The 15,795-nt window shown below is 40.1% G+C and overlaps 1 protein-coding gene and 1 long non-coding RNA gene across 4 annotated transcripts in view; both read right to left on the bottom strand.

Annotated features, from left to right (window-relative positions):
- Positions 1-438: 438 nt before the first annotated feature.
- Positions 439-5,149, bottom strand: LOC127421160 (uncharacterized). The gene is made up of 3 exons (XR_007893941.1): positions 4,773-5,149; positions 4,619-4,678; positions 439-979 (listed from the first exon to the last, which is right to left on the bottom strand). It is a non-coding gene; the product is annotated as an uncharacterized LOC127421160 (long non-coding RNA).
- A 2,348-nt stretch (positions 5,150-7,497) lies between these two features.
- The window catches only part of LOC127421121 (ataxin-1-like), a 115,660-nt gene continuing 107,362 nt past the window's right edge, over positions 7,498-15,795 (bottom strand). For all 3 annotated transcript variants that reach the window (XM_051663895.1, XM_051663897.1, XM_051663898.1), the window contains 2 exons: positions 11,912-14,017; positions 7,498-10,453 (listed from right to left, as the gene is read on the bottom strand). In XM_051663895.1, the coding sequence (XP_051519855.1) occupies positions 9,890-10,453; positions 11,912-13,699 (2,352 nt within the window). In that variant the 5' untranslated portion in view covers positions 13,700-14,017 and the 3' untranslated portion in view covers positions 7,498-9,889. The remainder of the gene's footprint in view (positions 10,454-11,911; positions 14,018-15,795) is intronic.

The following is a 15,795-nucleotide window of genomic DNA, read 5'->3' on the forward strand; positions in this document are numbered from 1 at the left end:
AAGGCCACATTTTGCAATTGGCACTGTAATTTTTATTAGTACGTGTATACTGCAACAATAAACTTGTACTGGTATACAGACAGTTTCTTTTTTTAAACAAATTTGTTCACAACCTGAATCAAATATTGTTTTGTTGTTCAGAATAATGAAATAACTTCTAACTAGAAAACCGGCAAGCACCATCAAAGAAAGGGACCAAAAAAATCGAAGAAACAAAGTGAGTGTATCCTACAAATAGACACACCACAATTAGAAAATAGAATTTAAATTCTTTTTTTTTTCATATTAGTTTTCTTTTTAAAAAAATCTAGTGCAAGTACAATATTTTACACAACTTACAGAGTATGCACGCATATGGAAATAAAAATAAACCAACGGGGGGTGGGGGGTGTTGTTCAACTTTCACAATTATTTCCTACCTTGGGCTTTATACATTTATTTTCTTTAATATATATATATATATATATATATATATATATATATATATATATATATATATATATATATGTTTTTTTTCTCTACTAAGTAAGGTGCAAAACACTACTTCCTCTCCCATCTCTGGTCAGAATCCTCCGTTATCCTTCGTAATTCCAAGAAAATCGAACTTCAGTATTGGATATGCCATTAAAATTATTCTCTAGCAGTCTTGATCAACATTTCTGCATGGCGTCATATACACAAGGTCCATTAAATCCACAGCTGCGAAACTATGGAAACAACAACACTGACTCAGCAATATGGCAACCTTCATCCACTCAGTCAATGTTTTTGAACAGTAGCTTGAATCCAATCCAGTGGTTCTGTGGTCGTGGATCTTTCTGCCCAATGGAAAGTGAAAAAGAAACTAGAAACAGCTTCCATTTTCCTTCCAATGGAAGACTTCAAATCTCTTTATGACAAGACCTGCAACACCTCTAGTCCAGCAAACCTGGGATTGCTGCTAAAACACACTCCTTCCTGAGGAATGACCAATGGCTTCCTGTGTATCACAAAAAACAAACTTAGCATTGCAGTCTCAAAAGGACAGAGGGAAAACAAACGGGGGGAAAAAGAACCAGAGGCGGTAGGCCATTCATGCACACAATGATAACCGAACACCACGTTTTAGTCGTTCACCTGACAAATGGCATTATTTCACTGCTGGCTCACTAGGGGGAGCTCCTAAATGTTGTGTATCTGGCCTCAGCTTTAACCTTTCAACATGGGCCAATGATTCATCTAAAAGCATGTCCTTTTACAACAAAGAAATTGTGGCTTATACCTTCAATTCAGAACTCAACACAAACAATACTTGGAAATGACTGATGTTAAAATTAGGCCTAAAAAGGTCATTTCTAAGTACAATTTTACAGAGACATCTTATTAAGCATTCATTGGAAACAAATCAAAATGACAAAAATGACCTTGTGACGATATGTTAAAGTTTATCTCAAGAGTGCAGATTTTGAAGGATGAATACACACATTAAGAGGTTTTTGATTTCTATGTGTGAGGGTGACATTGGGTGTGTGAGACGAACAGCATCTGTACACAAGTTGGTTCAGGCCCGTGATGGTCAGTAAAGTCCCTGGCATTTAGTTCTCAGTGGTAAACCAGGGCTGAGTGTCCAGTGCGACCCAACAGCGACAAATACCCCCCTTAGAATTCAACAGAGGAGGGTTTCATAAGTCTTTCTTCCTGTGTTTTGGCCTGACAGGCTGCATTAGGCCTGGCCAGGGGAGGAAGGGTTAGGTTGGGGTGAAGGAACACAGGCTGTAGGCTACCTCTCTCTGAGGAAGCGTTTGCCCATTTACCAGCTCAACAAAACCACAAGTGAGACCAGGGTTGGGCATGCCTCCTTTCCTAAGGAGTGTGCATTGTTTAACTATCCAGCATCAATATTGCTGAATTGTCACAATAATTATATAATTAACAATATTTATAACAATAAGGCTAATTACAATACCCATATCAAGCAGCCCATACATCATATAAGGTGAAACAAAGTCAAAGCCTGAGGTTTTAAATCCAGCGGTTTAGACAATTGACAGGATATCAAGCAACAGTCAAGTTGAACAGAGGAATTCTGACTGATTTTCAACTAATAAAAGACAAAAAAAAGGCAGCAAAATAACTAAAAAACAACCATTTTTTTTCCCAATAAAAGCCACAAAAAAGAAAAGAAACTTTGATTTATTTTTCAAAATGCTGAAACTTGCATCAACATTCTTTTTTTGTCATTTGTGCCAAAAAAAAAAAAAAAAAAAAAAAAAAAAAAAGAAACAGGAAATTGTCAGGCGTGCTCCTCTAATGAGAGAGCTGTCACAGAGCCACTCCAACTCTTAAAAACATGCATTAAAACACTTCTCTAGTCTCCTACAACAATAAAATAGTGCTACAGAGGAGACAAAAGCAAAAGTCCTAATACATGAAGCAAGGTCAAATATAGAACCAACATGAAAAAAAAAAAAAAAAAAATCAGAACAATGGTGTTTGTACACATCAGTACAACAAAAGTGAAGTCGTCTCAGGTTCATAGAGGACCATCCAAACTTGATTTAAATTCTCAACCCTCTTTGTCTAAACCTGTTGGACCCAGGAATGAGTAAAGATGGAGGGGAGAAAATATGATGACACTATAACTCCTCACCCTCAACTCTAAATTTTCCTTGGGATTAGAAAGTGCTGAAACAGTATAATCAAGTCTATATATTCTATAAATGACAAAAATTTGCATTTTGTTTTTTGTTTGTGTCTATAAAAGTGGTCCCCACTTTGATGAGGTGGATAATACACATCTCAGTCTTTTTCAGTCTCTTGCATGTGTGAGAATCTGGGCTTGTGATGTCAGAGGGAGAACAGGCAGACGAACAGAGAGCTTGCAATGCAGACAAACAGATCGAAACAGACGGTGTACACAGAGACAGACAGAAAGTTAGGAAGGCCTCATATAGTGTAGAGATATGGAGAAACCAAAGCACAGGGCCAACAAAATTACTGCTTCTGGTTACAGCAGCTTTAACACACACACACGCACAAAATGTATGTATGTGTATGTATATTCACCGATCAGCCACAACATTAAAACCACCATATTGTGTAGGTCCCCCTTGTGCCACCAAAACAGCACCAACCCGCATATCAGAATAGCATTCTGAGATGCTATTCTTCTCACCACAATTGTACAGAGCGGTTATCTGAGTTACCATAGACTTTGTCAGTTTGAATCAGTCTGGCCATTCTCTGTTGACCTCTCTCATCAACAAGGTGTTTCCATCCACAGAACTGCCCCTCTCTGGATGTTTTTTTGTTTTTGGCATCATTCTGAGTAAATTCTAGAGACTGTTGTGTGTGAAAATCCCAGGAGATCAGCAGTTACAGAAATACTCAAACCAGCCCATCTGGCACCAACAATCATCCATGCGATTATCTAATCAGCCAGTCATGTGGCAGTAGTGCATCAAATCATGCCATCAGAATGGGCAAAAAATTTGATCTCAGTGATTTTGACCGTGGCATGATTGCTGGTGCCAGATGGGCTGGTTTGAGTATTTCTGTAACTGCTGATCTCCTGAGATTTTCACACACAACAGTCTCTAGAAGTTACTCAGAATGGTGCCAAAAACAAAAAACATCCAGTTTTGCGGATGGAGGGCTTCATTTGCAGTTCTGCGGATGGAAATGCATTGTTGATGAGAAAGGTCAACAGAGAATGGCCAGACTGGTTCGAACTGACAAAGTCTACGGTCACTCAGATAACCGCTCTGTCCAACTGTGGTGAGAAGAATATCATCTCAGAAGGGTTGGCGCTGTTTTGGCAGCAGAAGGGGACCTACACAATATTAGGCAAGTGGTTTTAATGTTGTGGCTGATCGGTGTATATATTAAACCTTTCAAGGGTATTAACCCCAATCACACACACCCCTCAGCATACAGTACACACAAATTCACACCTATTTCCCATCCCTGAGTAAGCCCAAGTAAATAAATATGACCCAAACAGAAAAGCAAATGGTGTTATCATAGTACAGAAATTGCAAACTCACCCCTCTGCCAACAAAAATGAAATGGATAAATTAACAAAAATTATAGATTAGGGGTTCACTACAATGTGAAAATACAATAATAGCCCCCATTTACTCACAAATAGCATGTAGCCGGGGGAGAAAAAAAAAACATAAAACCCACAGGTGTTTTAAACAAACAATGCAATTATAAGGAGAAAGGTTTTTGAATGGAAACCACTGAAACAATGCTACATACAGATGGCACAAACTCTTTGAAAAGTTGTAACAAATATAAATCCTACACTGAGAAAACTGGGCAGAGTTTAGTCATCAATAGGGTTTTAGTTTCATGAGATAGGTGTGTCAATAGATAAACCACCAGCTGTACCTGGTGCATCTTTTATTCTCTTTGTTTGTGACGACCATCAAATGTGACAGCCCAGAACCTCTGTTAAGATTAATTCATTCAGGATATACAATGTCAGACATATTTAATTCATTAGCTATTGGACTTCATATCTCAATATTAGAAGACATTGCATAATCAATGAGGTATCAACATCAAAATCACTCAAATGAGTGGCAAACTAACTTCAATAGGGAAATAGTCGAGATGCAAATGGATAACATACCTCACATTATGATAGCACAGACAGTGTTGGGTTAGATTACTTCTGAGATGTAATCTGGTACTGATTAAACAACAAAACTGTAATCAGTAACATAATCTTTTAGATTACTTCGATTACTTGTTTAAATTAATCTGATTACTTTTGGATTACTTACTGTATGTTTTGATGAGAATCTAATTTCCAATGTATTAAAGGAAAGCTCCATATCCTTTAGGGAATTTACACTGTTTGAAAGTCAAGACTGATCAGTTATGTAATTAATATGCAATCATATAATCCACAAAAAGTAATTTATCTAATCACGCACATTTACACATGAAATGTAATTTAATAAAAAGTACTTGATTTTTGTAATCTGACTATGTAATCCATGTTAAGTCCTTTACTACCCAACACGGAGTACAGAACATACACACTTGCTCCGAGTGAACTAATATGTTGTAGACTTGTGAGACTTAAAGGGATAGTTCACCCAAAAATGAAAATTCTCTCATGATTTACTCACCCTCATGCCATCCCAGATGTGTATGACTTTCTTTCTTCTGCAGAACAGAATTTAAGATTTTTAGAAGAATATTTCAGCTCTGTTGGTCCTTACAATACAAGTGAATAGGTGCCAACATTTTTAAGCTACAAAATCCAAATGAAGGCAGCATAAAAGTAATCCATATGACTCCAGTGGTTAAATCTATATATTTAGACACAATATAATAGGTGTGGGTGAGAAACAGATACAATTTTGTCATTTTTTATCATAAATTCTCCTCCCTGCCCAGTAGGGGGCTATATGCTCAAAGAAGGTGAATCACCAAAAACAGATGAATGGGAAAGTGAAAGTTAAAGTGGAGATTGACTGAGCAAAGAGGAGAATTTATAGTAAAACAAAGTACTTAAATATTAATCTATTTCTCAGTCACACCTATCATATCACTTCAGAACATATGGATTTAACCACCAGAGTCGTTTGGAGTATTTTAATGTTGCCCGTCTGTGAATTTTGGAGCTTCAGAATTTTGGCACCCATTCACTTGCATTGTATGGACCTACAAAGCAGAGAAATTCTTCAAATGAACTGTGTTCAGCAGATGAAAGGTCATACACATCTTGGATGGTATGAGGGTGAGTAAATGATGAGAGAATTTTCATTTTTGGGTGAACTAACCCTTTAATGGTTACTGTAGGAGAGTATTACACAAGTGAGTGTGGCTTCAGTCACCATTTTCTCTTAAAAACAATTTCGCCAGGCTATGGCTAGGCAATAGGAAACTCAAAAAGTTACAAATACTGTCAGGGTTCTATGCCAATGAATGAGAAAGCAACAGCTAGAGAGATGGAGATTCTTTAACTATACTGTTCTCAGACTAAGCAGAAGTGCTGGGTGGGGTGAAAGTGAATGCAGTTGCGGCTGCGACAGGGTAAACAAACTCTGTGAGAGGCATACTGGTTCTGTATGGGCACCTGAAGAGAATCTGGAGGTTTCGATTACAGGTTAAGACGGCTAGGAGGGGACAGACTCTGTCACTGCATATTCATTTAAATTTTTCCCTGAAGTTACAGAGGGCCTGCTTTGCAAACCGCAAATAAACCTAAATAGAATAAAAACAGGTTGCTGAGGTGGAACAGAAGGTCAATGACTGGGCTCTGGCATTGATGTTCAGTTCTGTCTTTGTGGTTCAGCACTAAAAACTAAGGGTTATTGCTACGTGCTGTTGTTCGGAATGCTTCTCGTGTGTACATGGAACCACACTGTGCAACCAGAAGGAGGCAGAATGTATAAAGATCAAAGTGATATAATTCTACTGTATGAGTGAAAATACTGTCAATTACAAAAGGAGAAGGAAAATAGAGGTGAATGGCATAGCAAAAGATGACAAAATGAATGCAAGACTGGTTTGCCATTGATGGTCATGTTCATGGGGTGGTTCATTGCATGCATGTCAATGACATATCACATCTTATTTCTACCTTTTGGCCCAAAAGTATTGAACAAAAATATAAATTTTGATTGGTGGAAGCTGATACATTCAGTACATACGTACAATCCAAGTAAGACAGACTCGCACACACACAAATCAAGGTAACAGATGCCACGTCAAATGGAAAAAAAGAAAAAAACACAGTTGTGGTGTTGATCTAAGAACCCCTGTTTTATTATAAAAAAATAAAGCATTTTCAAATTGTATATAGGTTGCACTCACCCACCCACCACCACTCATTTTATCTGTTTATCCATACATTCATTTATCCTTTCATCCTTTATTAACTACCTCTATCTACCTTCACCCATCTTCCTGCCAGATCTTCACCCACTCAAGCTAACTTGAATGGTTGTGGCCAACCAAAGAACTCAACAAGCATGCAGGCTACAGGTCATCTCTGTTGAAAAGACCAGCATTGCTGGTCCCAGTGTCCATTGTTTTTGAATGCTGGTCCCCAGAATGGTATGCTAGTTTGCATGGCAATGCGGGTCCACCAACTAGACCAGCACCAAACCAGCATAAGCCAGCCTAAAATGGAAATTCATGCTGGTCTAAGCTGGTTATGGCAGCAGGGATGGCACCTAACACCCCACAAAAAACCCTCAACAACGGACAATATTGTGTTCATGTGTTTGTGTGTGATTCAAACCCCTGGTGGGCGCTTGAAAAGTTGTTTCTTAATTGAAAGAGTTGAGGGACATAGCCATCAGACCTGCGAGCCAGGCGAACTTGTCAAGAAACTGCTACATTTCAGTAAAATCTGATTTTCAGCCCTGTCCTGTGCTGACTGAAAACAAAATAAAAATCATGTTACTATCTCTCCAGATGTGCAAATTGCAATATTCTTTTAAGTAGAACTTAAATATCTATTTATAATGTGTGTGGTATTATATATATATATATATATATATATATATATATATATATATATATATATATATATATACACACACACACACACACACACACAAACACGCGCACACACTCACACATGCTCTCTCTCTAACATTCACAAACACATATACTACAAATCACTGAAATTACTACATGATGGCTTTCACATATGTTCAATGATTCAGTGTCTTGGGGGACGGGACTGAAAACGTGCTCATGTAGTCTTGCGCTCTCATATGTTAAGATAGATAGCATATACAGTTCTATACATGTAAATGTACAAAAAAAAAAAAAAAATACATGACATATTTCAAAATGATTGCAGATTATGTGTACGTGTATGTATATATGCGAGTGCTCATTAACGCATACAATCAAACTTGCATGCGTGCCCAAGTACATTGCTAACAAACATGTAGATGATACCCTTTAACCCCTCTAAGATTTCTGTAGCCAGTTTCTCACTTATACTTTTACGTTCTCATTCTCATTTATCTCGTATACACACACACACACGATATATATATATATATATATATATATATATATATATATATATATATATATATATATATTTGAACAGTCTCTGTACTTTTTTCTGCCTGAATTCATACTTTCTTACATCACTTTTTGCTTTGAATAATTTAAATGGCAGTTGTTTTACAGGCCACACCCTCTTTGTGCCAGTCTTTACTCAAGCCATTAGGCTGAGCCAATCAGATCAACAAGAAAAGGGCTTCATTAAAAGCAGTCCTCTTAGGGACAAAATCTCCTTTTCTTCTCTTTCATTACCTGTTACATTCATCCCTTCACAAAACAAGTGACCCTTGTGAGCTAGTACCTTCCCACAGAGTGCCACACAACATCCAATTCATTACCCTGCAAAAAAACATCTTAAACCAGCCTAAACTGGTTTGCTGGTCTTAGCTGGCTTAAGCTGATCTAGCTGGTCTCCTAGCCTGGCCAAGCTGAAAAGTGCTAAAAAGTCCTCTAAAACTATGACCAGCTTAGGCAGGTTTAAACTGTTTATCTCAGCAGGGTACACAGCAAAAAGTACTGTGTTCATGTTGAGAGATCAACAGAAAATAGTAGTAGCAAAAATAATAATAATAGTAATAATCAATATTACAATAATCTTTATCAGCATAATAATTTGACTCAGTTGATTTAAACATATTAGCTAGTGAGCGTAACAAGTGTGTTAAGTGCTTCAGAACAACCACTCGTTCGTCTTTCTCAGATAACTTTCGCTCTCTTTCTCTCAAAATAATCTATTTTCTCACATTAAAAAAAAAACAAAAAACAAAAACAAAAAACAAACAAACAGGTGAGACGGAGCACTAAATTTAAGGGACTGGTCGAATTCCTCACCTAAATTCGACCCATTGTGTTTGTATGCATCAAGATACAACCATGCATATATACACAGACAAGGACCCATCCTGTGTCTATGTAAAAAAATGACCCCTGATTGCAAGATTTAAACATTCATCACAAAATAAGAAAATAAATCTAACCATCAGGTGTGATAGGAGGGTTTGAAAATTTAGACGTAAAATTAAAACATGCAAAACTACAAAAATAGTCAAATAAAAGGTTAGACAGCTGGATATATAAAAATAGAATCATCCATCTTCCCTGTTTAAAATGATAGTTTCAGAAGATCTTTCTAAAGAGCAACTGGCACTGCTTGATGACATCTCTCTTGGCCTGTTCCTTAGTATTTAGAAACATCTTCTTGAATTTAACTGAATGTTAATACAATTTATGCTTGTCTAACTGCATTGATGATATCGCTCAACATTGTCCATGATTTCGATAGTCTTCTATAGTCGCAGTTAAACATTAGATTGCCTTAACAGTATGGCAGACATGTAAACTCCTGCATCCAGTGGAGGAGTATTTTCCATTCAGCCACTATGAGCAATGTTATAATTTTCAAGCTTACACTATACATTTTGTTTTTCCACTAAGTGAAGTTGGACTAGGTTTGTCCAGGCCAAACAATGTCATAGGTAAGAGACTAGAGAGAAGTCTTATCCTGGTTAGTTATGAATGTATGAATGTATACAGTCTTCAAGATATCATGCAGTGCTCAGGTGTCCCACAACCTTCTCACCTTGCACTACATCTGAACCGAATTTGATCAATCAAATGAATTGCACCAATTGCCTGTGTAATATTGAATATGGTATTGCAACCAATTGCCTGTGTACTATTACAATGGTATTACATCATGTGAAGTGATAATGTACAAACGGAGTAAATTTAGCCTTAAGGTACAATAATCTGGAAAGGAAAAAAAAAAATCAAATAAAAAGTAAAAAAAAAAATCAAAAAAAGGGGGGCAAATTTATTCAGAATTTTGCATTTAAAAATCCGATAGTCCAATGGGCGTTCACTTGCCAATATTTGATCTGCCTTCGATACTGATTTTAACCTCCTGAGGAATGAAAGAAGGCTTAGGGAACGTTAACGGGGGCTCTACTTCTGGATTTTCTACTTTGCGGCCCTCAGGGGCCGACCACCTTCTTTTGCGGCCTGTGTGTTTGCTGCTAGGCTCTGACTCAGAGGCCGGTGGGGCTTTGCAGATGTCCCTCTCCCCAAACTTCAGTTTCACTCCATTCTCTCTATTGCCCTTATTTCCTCCACCTCCCTGATCTGCACACCGCCCAAGTCCGTTCTCCTGTTCTGTGTGCCGAACACCCCCTCTTGCCCCACTTGAGAGTGCTTTGGGAGGCTTAAATAGTGGACCAAGGGTTGGTGCATCCAAGACTTGCCCCTGGCATTTCTTGATGGAGCCATTCCTCAGGTTTTTCAGGGTGAGGGAGATGCAGACATCACCTACTGAAAGCTTGGTGCATGGCAACTCTAGCAGCTGGGTGGTCCGTTCTGGACAGCATGACGACCAGCCCTGGCCGAATACAAAGAATGGATACTCTACTAGCACCTCCACGCTGACCTGTGAGAGAAAAAGGGAGGTAGAAAAAGACAACACAGAAAGTCATGAACAAATAGAAGTGGGAGGATAAGAATCAAGATATATTACCTTACAATAGTGTATCAATATTCTAACACCAAGAATCAATATGTTTAGTTACATTTTCCACAGTAATATTTTAAAGGAATCAGAGATCATACCACTTTTAAGAGAATGTGAGTGAGAAATGTCCTGCTGCAGTAGGTCAACAAGACTAAATTTTTTTCTATTCGACCTAAATCCAAACTAAGAACGAGCTAAAAATGTAAGTCTATAACTTTTATTTGAAGGGATGTCAGAAACTATCCTCTTTACAGCTAGACTGCAAGGGTTTTCGTACACGATAAACACTTTTTATTTACACCATGTTCTATGCTACTTATTTAGCTCTATGACAAAGTAAAGCAGGAAGTTTAGCACTTGTGCTAAGAACAGAAATCTAATGATTGAGAAATTAGTGTGTAAAGGATCACAATATAAATGAAATTACAATACATTAAATATTGAATTGCAATATTACTGTATCACAACCAAGATATTGACATGATATCATTCCACCAGGTCCCTACTGGTTCCCCTCCTTTGCACAAATACATGATGATATGACTTAAATGTCTTTGCTAAATAGCATCTGTTAATCAGCTCATCTCATACTGACAGACTGTGGTGATGCTTTTGAGTGGGTGGTTCCATGTCAACTCCCAGACAAATGAAACAGATTTTTCATACAGCCCACTCACAGTACAACAGAAGGAAGCAGAAATAAGGAATGAGTCAATTCTGCCAGTGAATCCAACACTAACTAAACAAAGATGCCATGGGGACAGCCATGGGTGGCATTATGGAACAGGGAGATGATTTTAGCTGCCAATTTACACCACATCTAGTTAGACTACAGCAGTGCAGGTGAAGTTCATATTGGAAGACATTCACACCCTCAAGGCATATGAAAATATATATCTCATGGTTACCGTATGGCTAATCAAAGTGAGATGATAGTGATAGATGTATGATAGATGAATGAAAGTTATGATAAAGAAATACTAAGTAAGAAAGGCATTTGTAAAAGATGTCAAAGGTATAAAGGATATCTGCCAATGAGCATTGTTATGTATGAAATTAATTTTCCATCTTACTTTATCTTTCTGAAATTCATCAGCATAATATCAAATCAACTTTGATATGTGTAATTTTTTTGAATGCAAAAATACTTTTCCTTTACCATTTTAATGTGCAGAGAAAACTTGAAGTAACCCATCTGTAGGTTATCTGTACAGGTACTGTATATGCCTACTAAAAACTAAAAATAAGTTTGTATATACTTTAGGTATAAGGCAAATAATTTCAGTCCTTGTACTAAGTGTGGTGCGAAACATTGAGCAATATCTGTTCTTACATTCAGGTTATTACATCAGATCTTACATTTTGTTGAGATCTCACCTGTGAGCGATGCTCTCCAACAGCAAACTGTATAATGGCGAAGTCAGATGCATGACTGTTGTCAATGCGTTCAACAGTGCTGGAGTCAATCTTCAGCTCATTGCTAATCTCAGCACTCTGAATGAAATCCTCTGTCTTTAGGTCCTCCACCCGCTTCAGCTCCCCATCTGCAAGCTGGATGATGGAGCCCTTGGTGAAGTAAGGGGGCAATGAGGGGACAGAGGGTGGAGGTGGAGCCGTCAGCAGGCCGGCAGGGGCTGGAACCACAGGCAGGTGCAGCTGGGCTTGAACAACAGCTGCTGCAGAGTATGGGGCCTGAGTCTCAAAAGTTTCCATTTTGGGGGCCGTTGAGGTGACAAATGCATGGGGCAGTGCCCCAGGCAAGGGTGGTGTGGTCGATGTAACAGTAGCTTCTGTTTCAGTCACTGGAATGATGACCGGCTGAGTTCCAGGGATGACCAGGTGCTGGGGTAGGCTGGTGTGGTAGCTAAGAGGTTGCTGGTGCCCTGTGCCGGCGATGTAACCAATGATGGGTTGTTGGGTGGTGTAGAAGTTGGCAGAGGGGAGGCCCAATGAGAGTGACTCTGTGGTGCTGTGCATGGTCTGGATTACTGCATGGGGTGACAATGTGGTAACTGCTCCCTTCAGATTGTCCACAGGTGGAGGTGGAGGAAAAGAATGGGATGTAGAGGTGGAGGAAATGCGGGGCACAGGTTTGCCTGCACAAATACCTCCTTTTTCAGTGTGGGATGTTGGGGGAGGTAGCTTGTCCGGTGTTTCTCTAGGATCAACACCACTGGAGCTATGACTATTGGGTACCAGAACCAATGAGGGCCGCATGGCCATACAGTCCTGTGTATATTCGGCAGGGAGGACCACATGTCGAGCCTCATAGTGATGTGGGCTCTGTTGCTGGTGGATATGGTGCTGTTGAGTGGAGGAGGCCTCTTTGGCAGTGCTGCCTTGCTTCCCTGCACTAGACTCTGGTGATGGACCAAAGCGCCTGTCTTTCTCCAGCTCTCCGTTCAACAACTCCCTGGGCCTGGTCTCCTCTCTCTTGGGTAAAAGTCCATCTGGGTACTGAACTAAGACCTGAGAGGCACCACTGATGGGAAGTGTGTGGTGAGGTTGTAAGTGGTGGGGCAAGTGAGCATGGGGTGATGGAGCAGTCTGTGGGGATAGGCTTAGCGGAGAACCAGTGATTTGGATGTACTGGGTGGAGTGGGGCGAAGAGATGCTGTCTGATGTGACTAGGCCTGGTAGTCGGCCCAATTGATGATGCTGGTCAATTTTAGATGATTGAGAACTGGAGGTGCTGGCATAAGCCTCACGCTGTGTGGTGGCAGCAACAGAAGGGGGTACTAGTGGAGAGATGTAGCCAGTGTAAGGTGCAGGGTACGGGGAGCTAATGAAGTGTACATTGGGGGGCAGGGATGTGTACTGGATGGTGCCAGTGGGCTGAGTAAGGGGTGACGTGTACACTGCAGGTAGGGTGGTGACTGCATTTGGAGCTCTGGTTGAGTGCGTGGACAATGGAGTTGCACTCTCAGATGGGGCAGACAGCAGCTTATATTGAGACCCCTCAAGTTCTGCAGAGGTGCTGGTGTGTTGCCGCCCTCTTTCATGCCCACTTGCCAGACTGGCAAGCCAGGCCAGGTTCCCACCATGCTGGCTCTCACTGGCAGGCGCCACAATCATGGGCCTCTCCTCTGAGGGCAGAGTGCTGGCTGGGATCTCACGCTTTTTCGGGGGCAGGCATTCATTGCTCCTCTCCTGGTTTGACTTCATGGTGTCTCTGTATCCTGTACCACTCTTTCTGGATGCTTCTTCCCCCTTTATATCTTTCACTCTTTTCCTCTCTCTTCGTATCTGTTGGTCTTGATAACAGAGTGTGCCCTTCCACCGATAGACTCACGGTGATACTGGGGATAGGGGGTAGAGAGGAGAGTGGTGGTGTAAGGGGGGTGTGTCCTGAGCCTATGGTTAGACAGACACGGATTTCAGTTGTAAGCAACGGAAGTCACGCCTGCTGTGGAAGAGCGGTCCATGCAATTCATGCGGAATCATTTCCCTCTGAGAGCGAGTCTCCAGGAGTGCAAGAAGTATCTGGAAAACACATGCACAGACATTCACATCATCATTAAGGTTATTTCTGGTTGCAAAGAAGGCACTATGGAAGGGCGTCCCACAACCTTTTACTCTGGCTGTCTCAGTGCATTCAACAGCTTTTAAAAATATGGCTGTACATGTGAGGTTAGGTGTAAGTAGGCATCTGTGTACTGACTGTGTCCTCATGTCATCTGCATGTATAATGTGTGTGGAGTGTGTAAGTGGACCCCCTGCAGGGAAAGCTGGAACACACAGTGTGAGCATCATTAATAATGAACCGGAACTCAGAGGCAAATAAAACACATACACATTTGTACATACACTCCTGTGTGTATATGAGACTCATGCACTGTAGTGTAAATGAGACAAAAACCTTAAAGATCACACTTAATCATTTCATCACTCAGAGCAAGAAACTTTAACAGCTCTCCAGCAAAGAGGGAAGCAGGGTCCCTTCTACTCCACGGTGTGTATGGAAACACGTGATCATACAGTGATTTTGTGCAGTGTTATGGCTTGTTTGACATTCCTCTCTGAGCTCTATTGATTGGACCCATTCAGCTGCAACTGTTGTCCAGCACTAGTAGGAGGAGGGTGGTTTTGCATGATAAACAGGACCCTGATGATTTAACAAGTGCTGCAGTACAATAAAAGAGCAGGTGGACTGAGATGTACAGGAAAAGCAAATACATGTATGTATTTATAAATATATGGTGTATGTGTTTTGCACATATACCATAATAAAATTATGTTTTTTTGGACGTGGTACCAAGGTAATACCATGTTTTTTGGACATGGTATCATGGTGTTTTGTACATGGTAACAAGATAATACCAAGGTTTTTTTTTTTGTTTTTTTTGACATAGTGCCATGGTAGTTCCAAGATTGTTTGTTTTTTGTTTGGACATAGTACCATGGTAATTCCATGGTGTTTTCGATGTCTACCATAATAATATGGTTTTTGGACATGGTATATGGTACCATGACAATTCTATGGTGTTTTGCAGATTTACCATAATAATATAATGTTTTTTGAACATGGTACCATGATGTTTTGCATATATCCCATAATAATATAATTTTTTTTGGACATGGTACCAAGGTAATAACATGCTCCTTATCTGTCACTCACTTGACGTTGTGTCAATGTAGTGACCCTAGGGGTTACTCTTGGGAGCCCCAAACACCTCTGCTTTTTGAAAAAAGGCCAATGGGAATTGGCGAGTGGAATTTGCATGCCACTCCCCCAGATATATGGGTATAAAAGGAGCTGGTATGCAACCACTCATTCAGATTTTCTCTTCGGAGCCAAGCGGTTGCATTCAGTGCACTGAATTCAATTCCCCCTACTGATCACCTCAAACTGCTGGATTTTACGGCGCATTTCAGCAGCCTCTCCCCTCTGCACCTGTGGAGTGCAGAGAACGCCCCTGGGCGCTTCAGCAGAACAAAAAAAAGAGAGTATATTCTAAAAGAGTATATTTTCAATTCTAAAAGAGTGGCACACACGAAACATCTTTTTAAAGATGACTTTCTGCTTGTGTGTTATTCCTGGTTGCGGTCATTATCTCTCCGCTTCTGATGGCCATGATCGCTGTCTTACGTGTCTGGGCACTGCCTACGTGGAGACTTCGTTCGTGAATGGGTCCTCATTGCGAGAACATGACCATGGCAACATTGCGGTCGAAGCTTGCCTTCGTAAGAAAGCAAGCCACCCCAGCGGCTCCCCACCTCGGTCCTTCTACCTACGGGTATGAGGCCGCGTCGGTTAGCAC

This window comes from Myxocyprinus asiaticus, chromosome 30, assembly GCF_019703515.2.
Source record: "Myxocyprinus asiaticus isolate MX2 ecotype Aquarium Trade chromosome 30, UBuf_Myxa_2, whole genome shotgun sequence".
Classification (NCBI taxonomy): Eukaryota; Metazoa; Chordata; class Actinopteri; order Cypriniformes; family Catostomidae; genus Myxocyprinus; species Myxocyprinus asiaticus.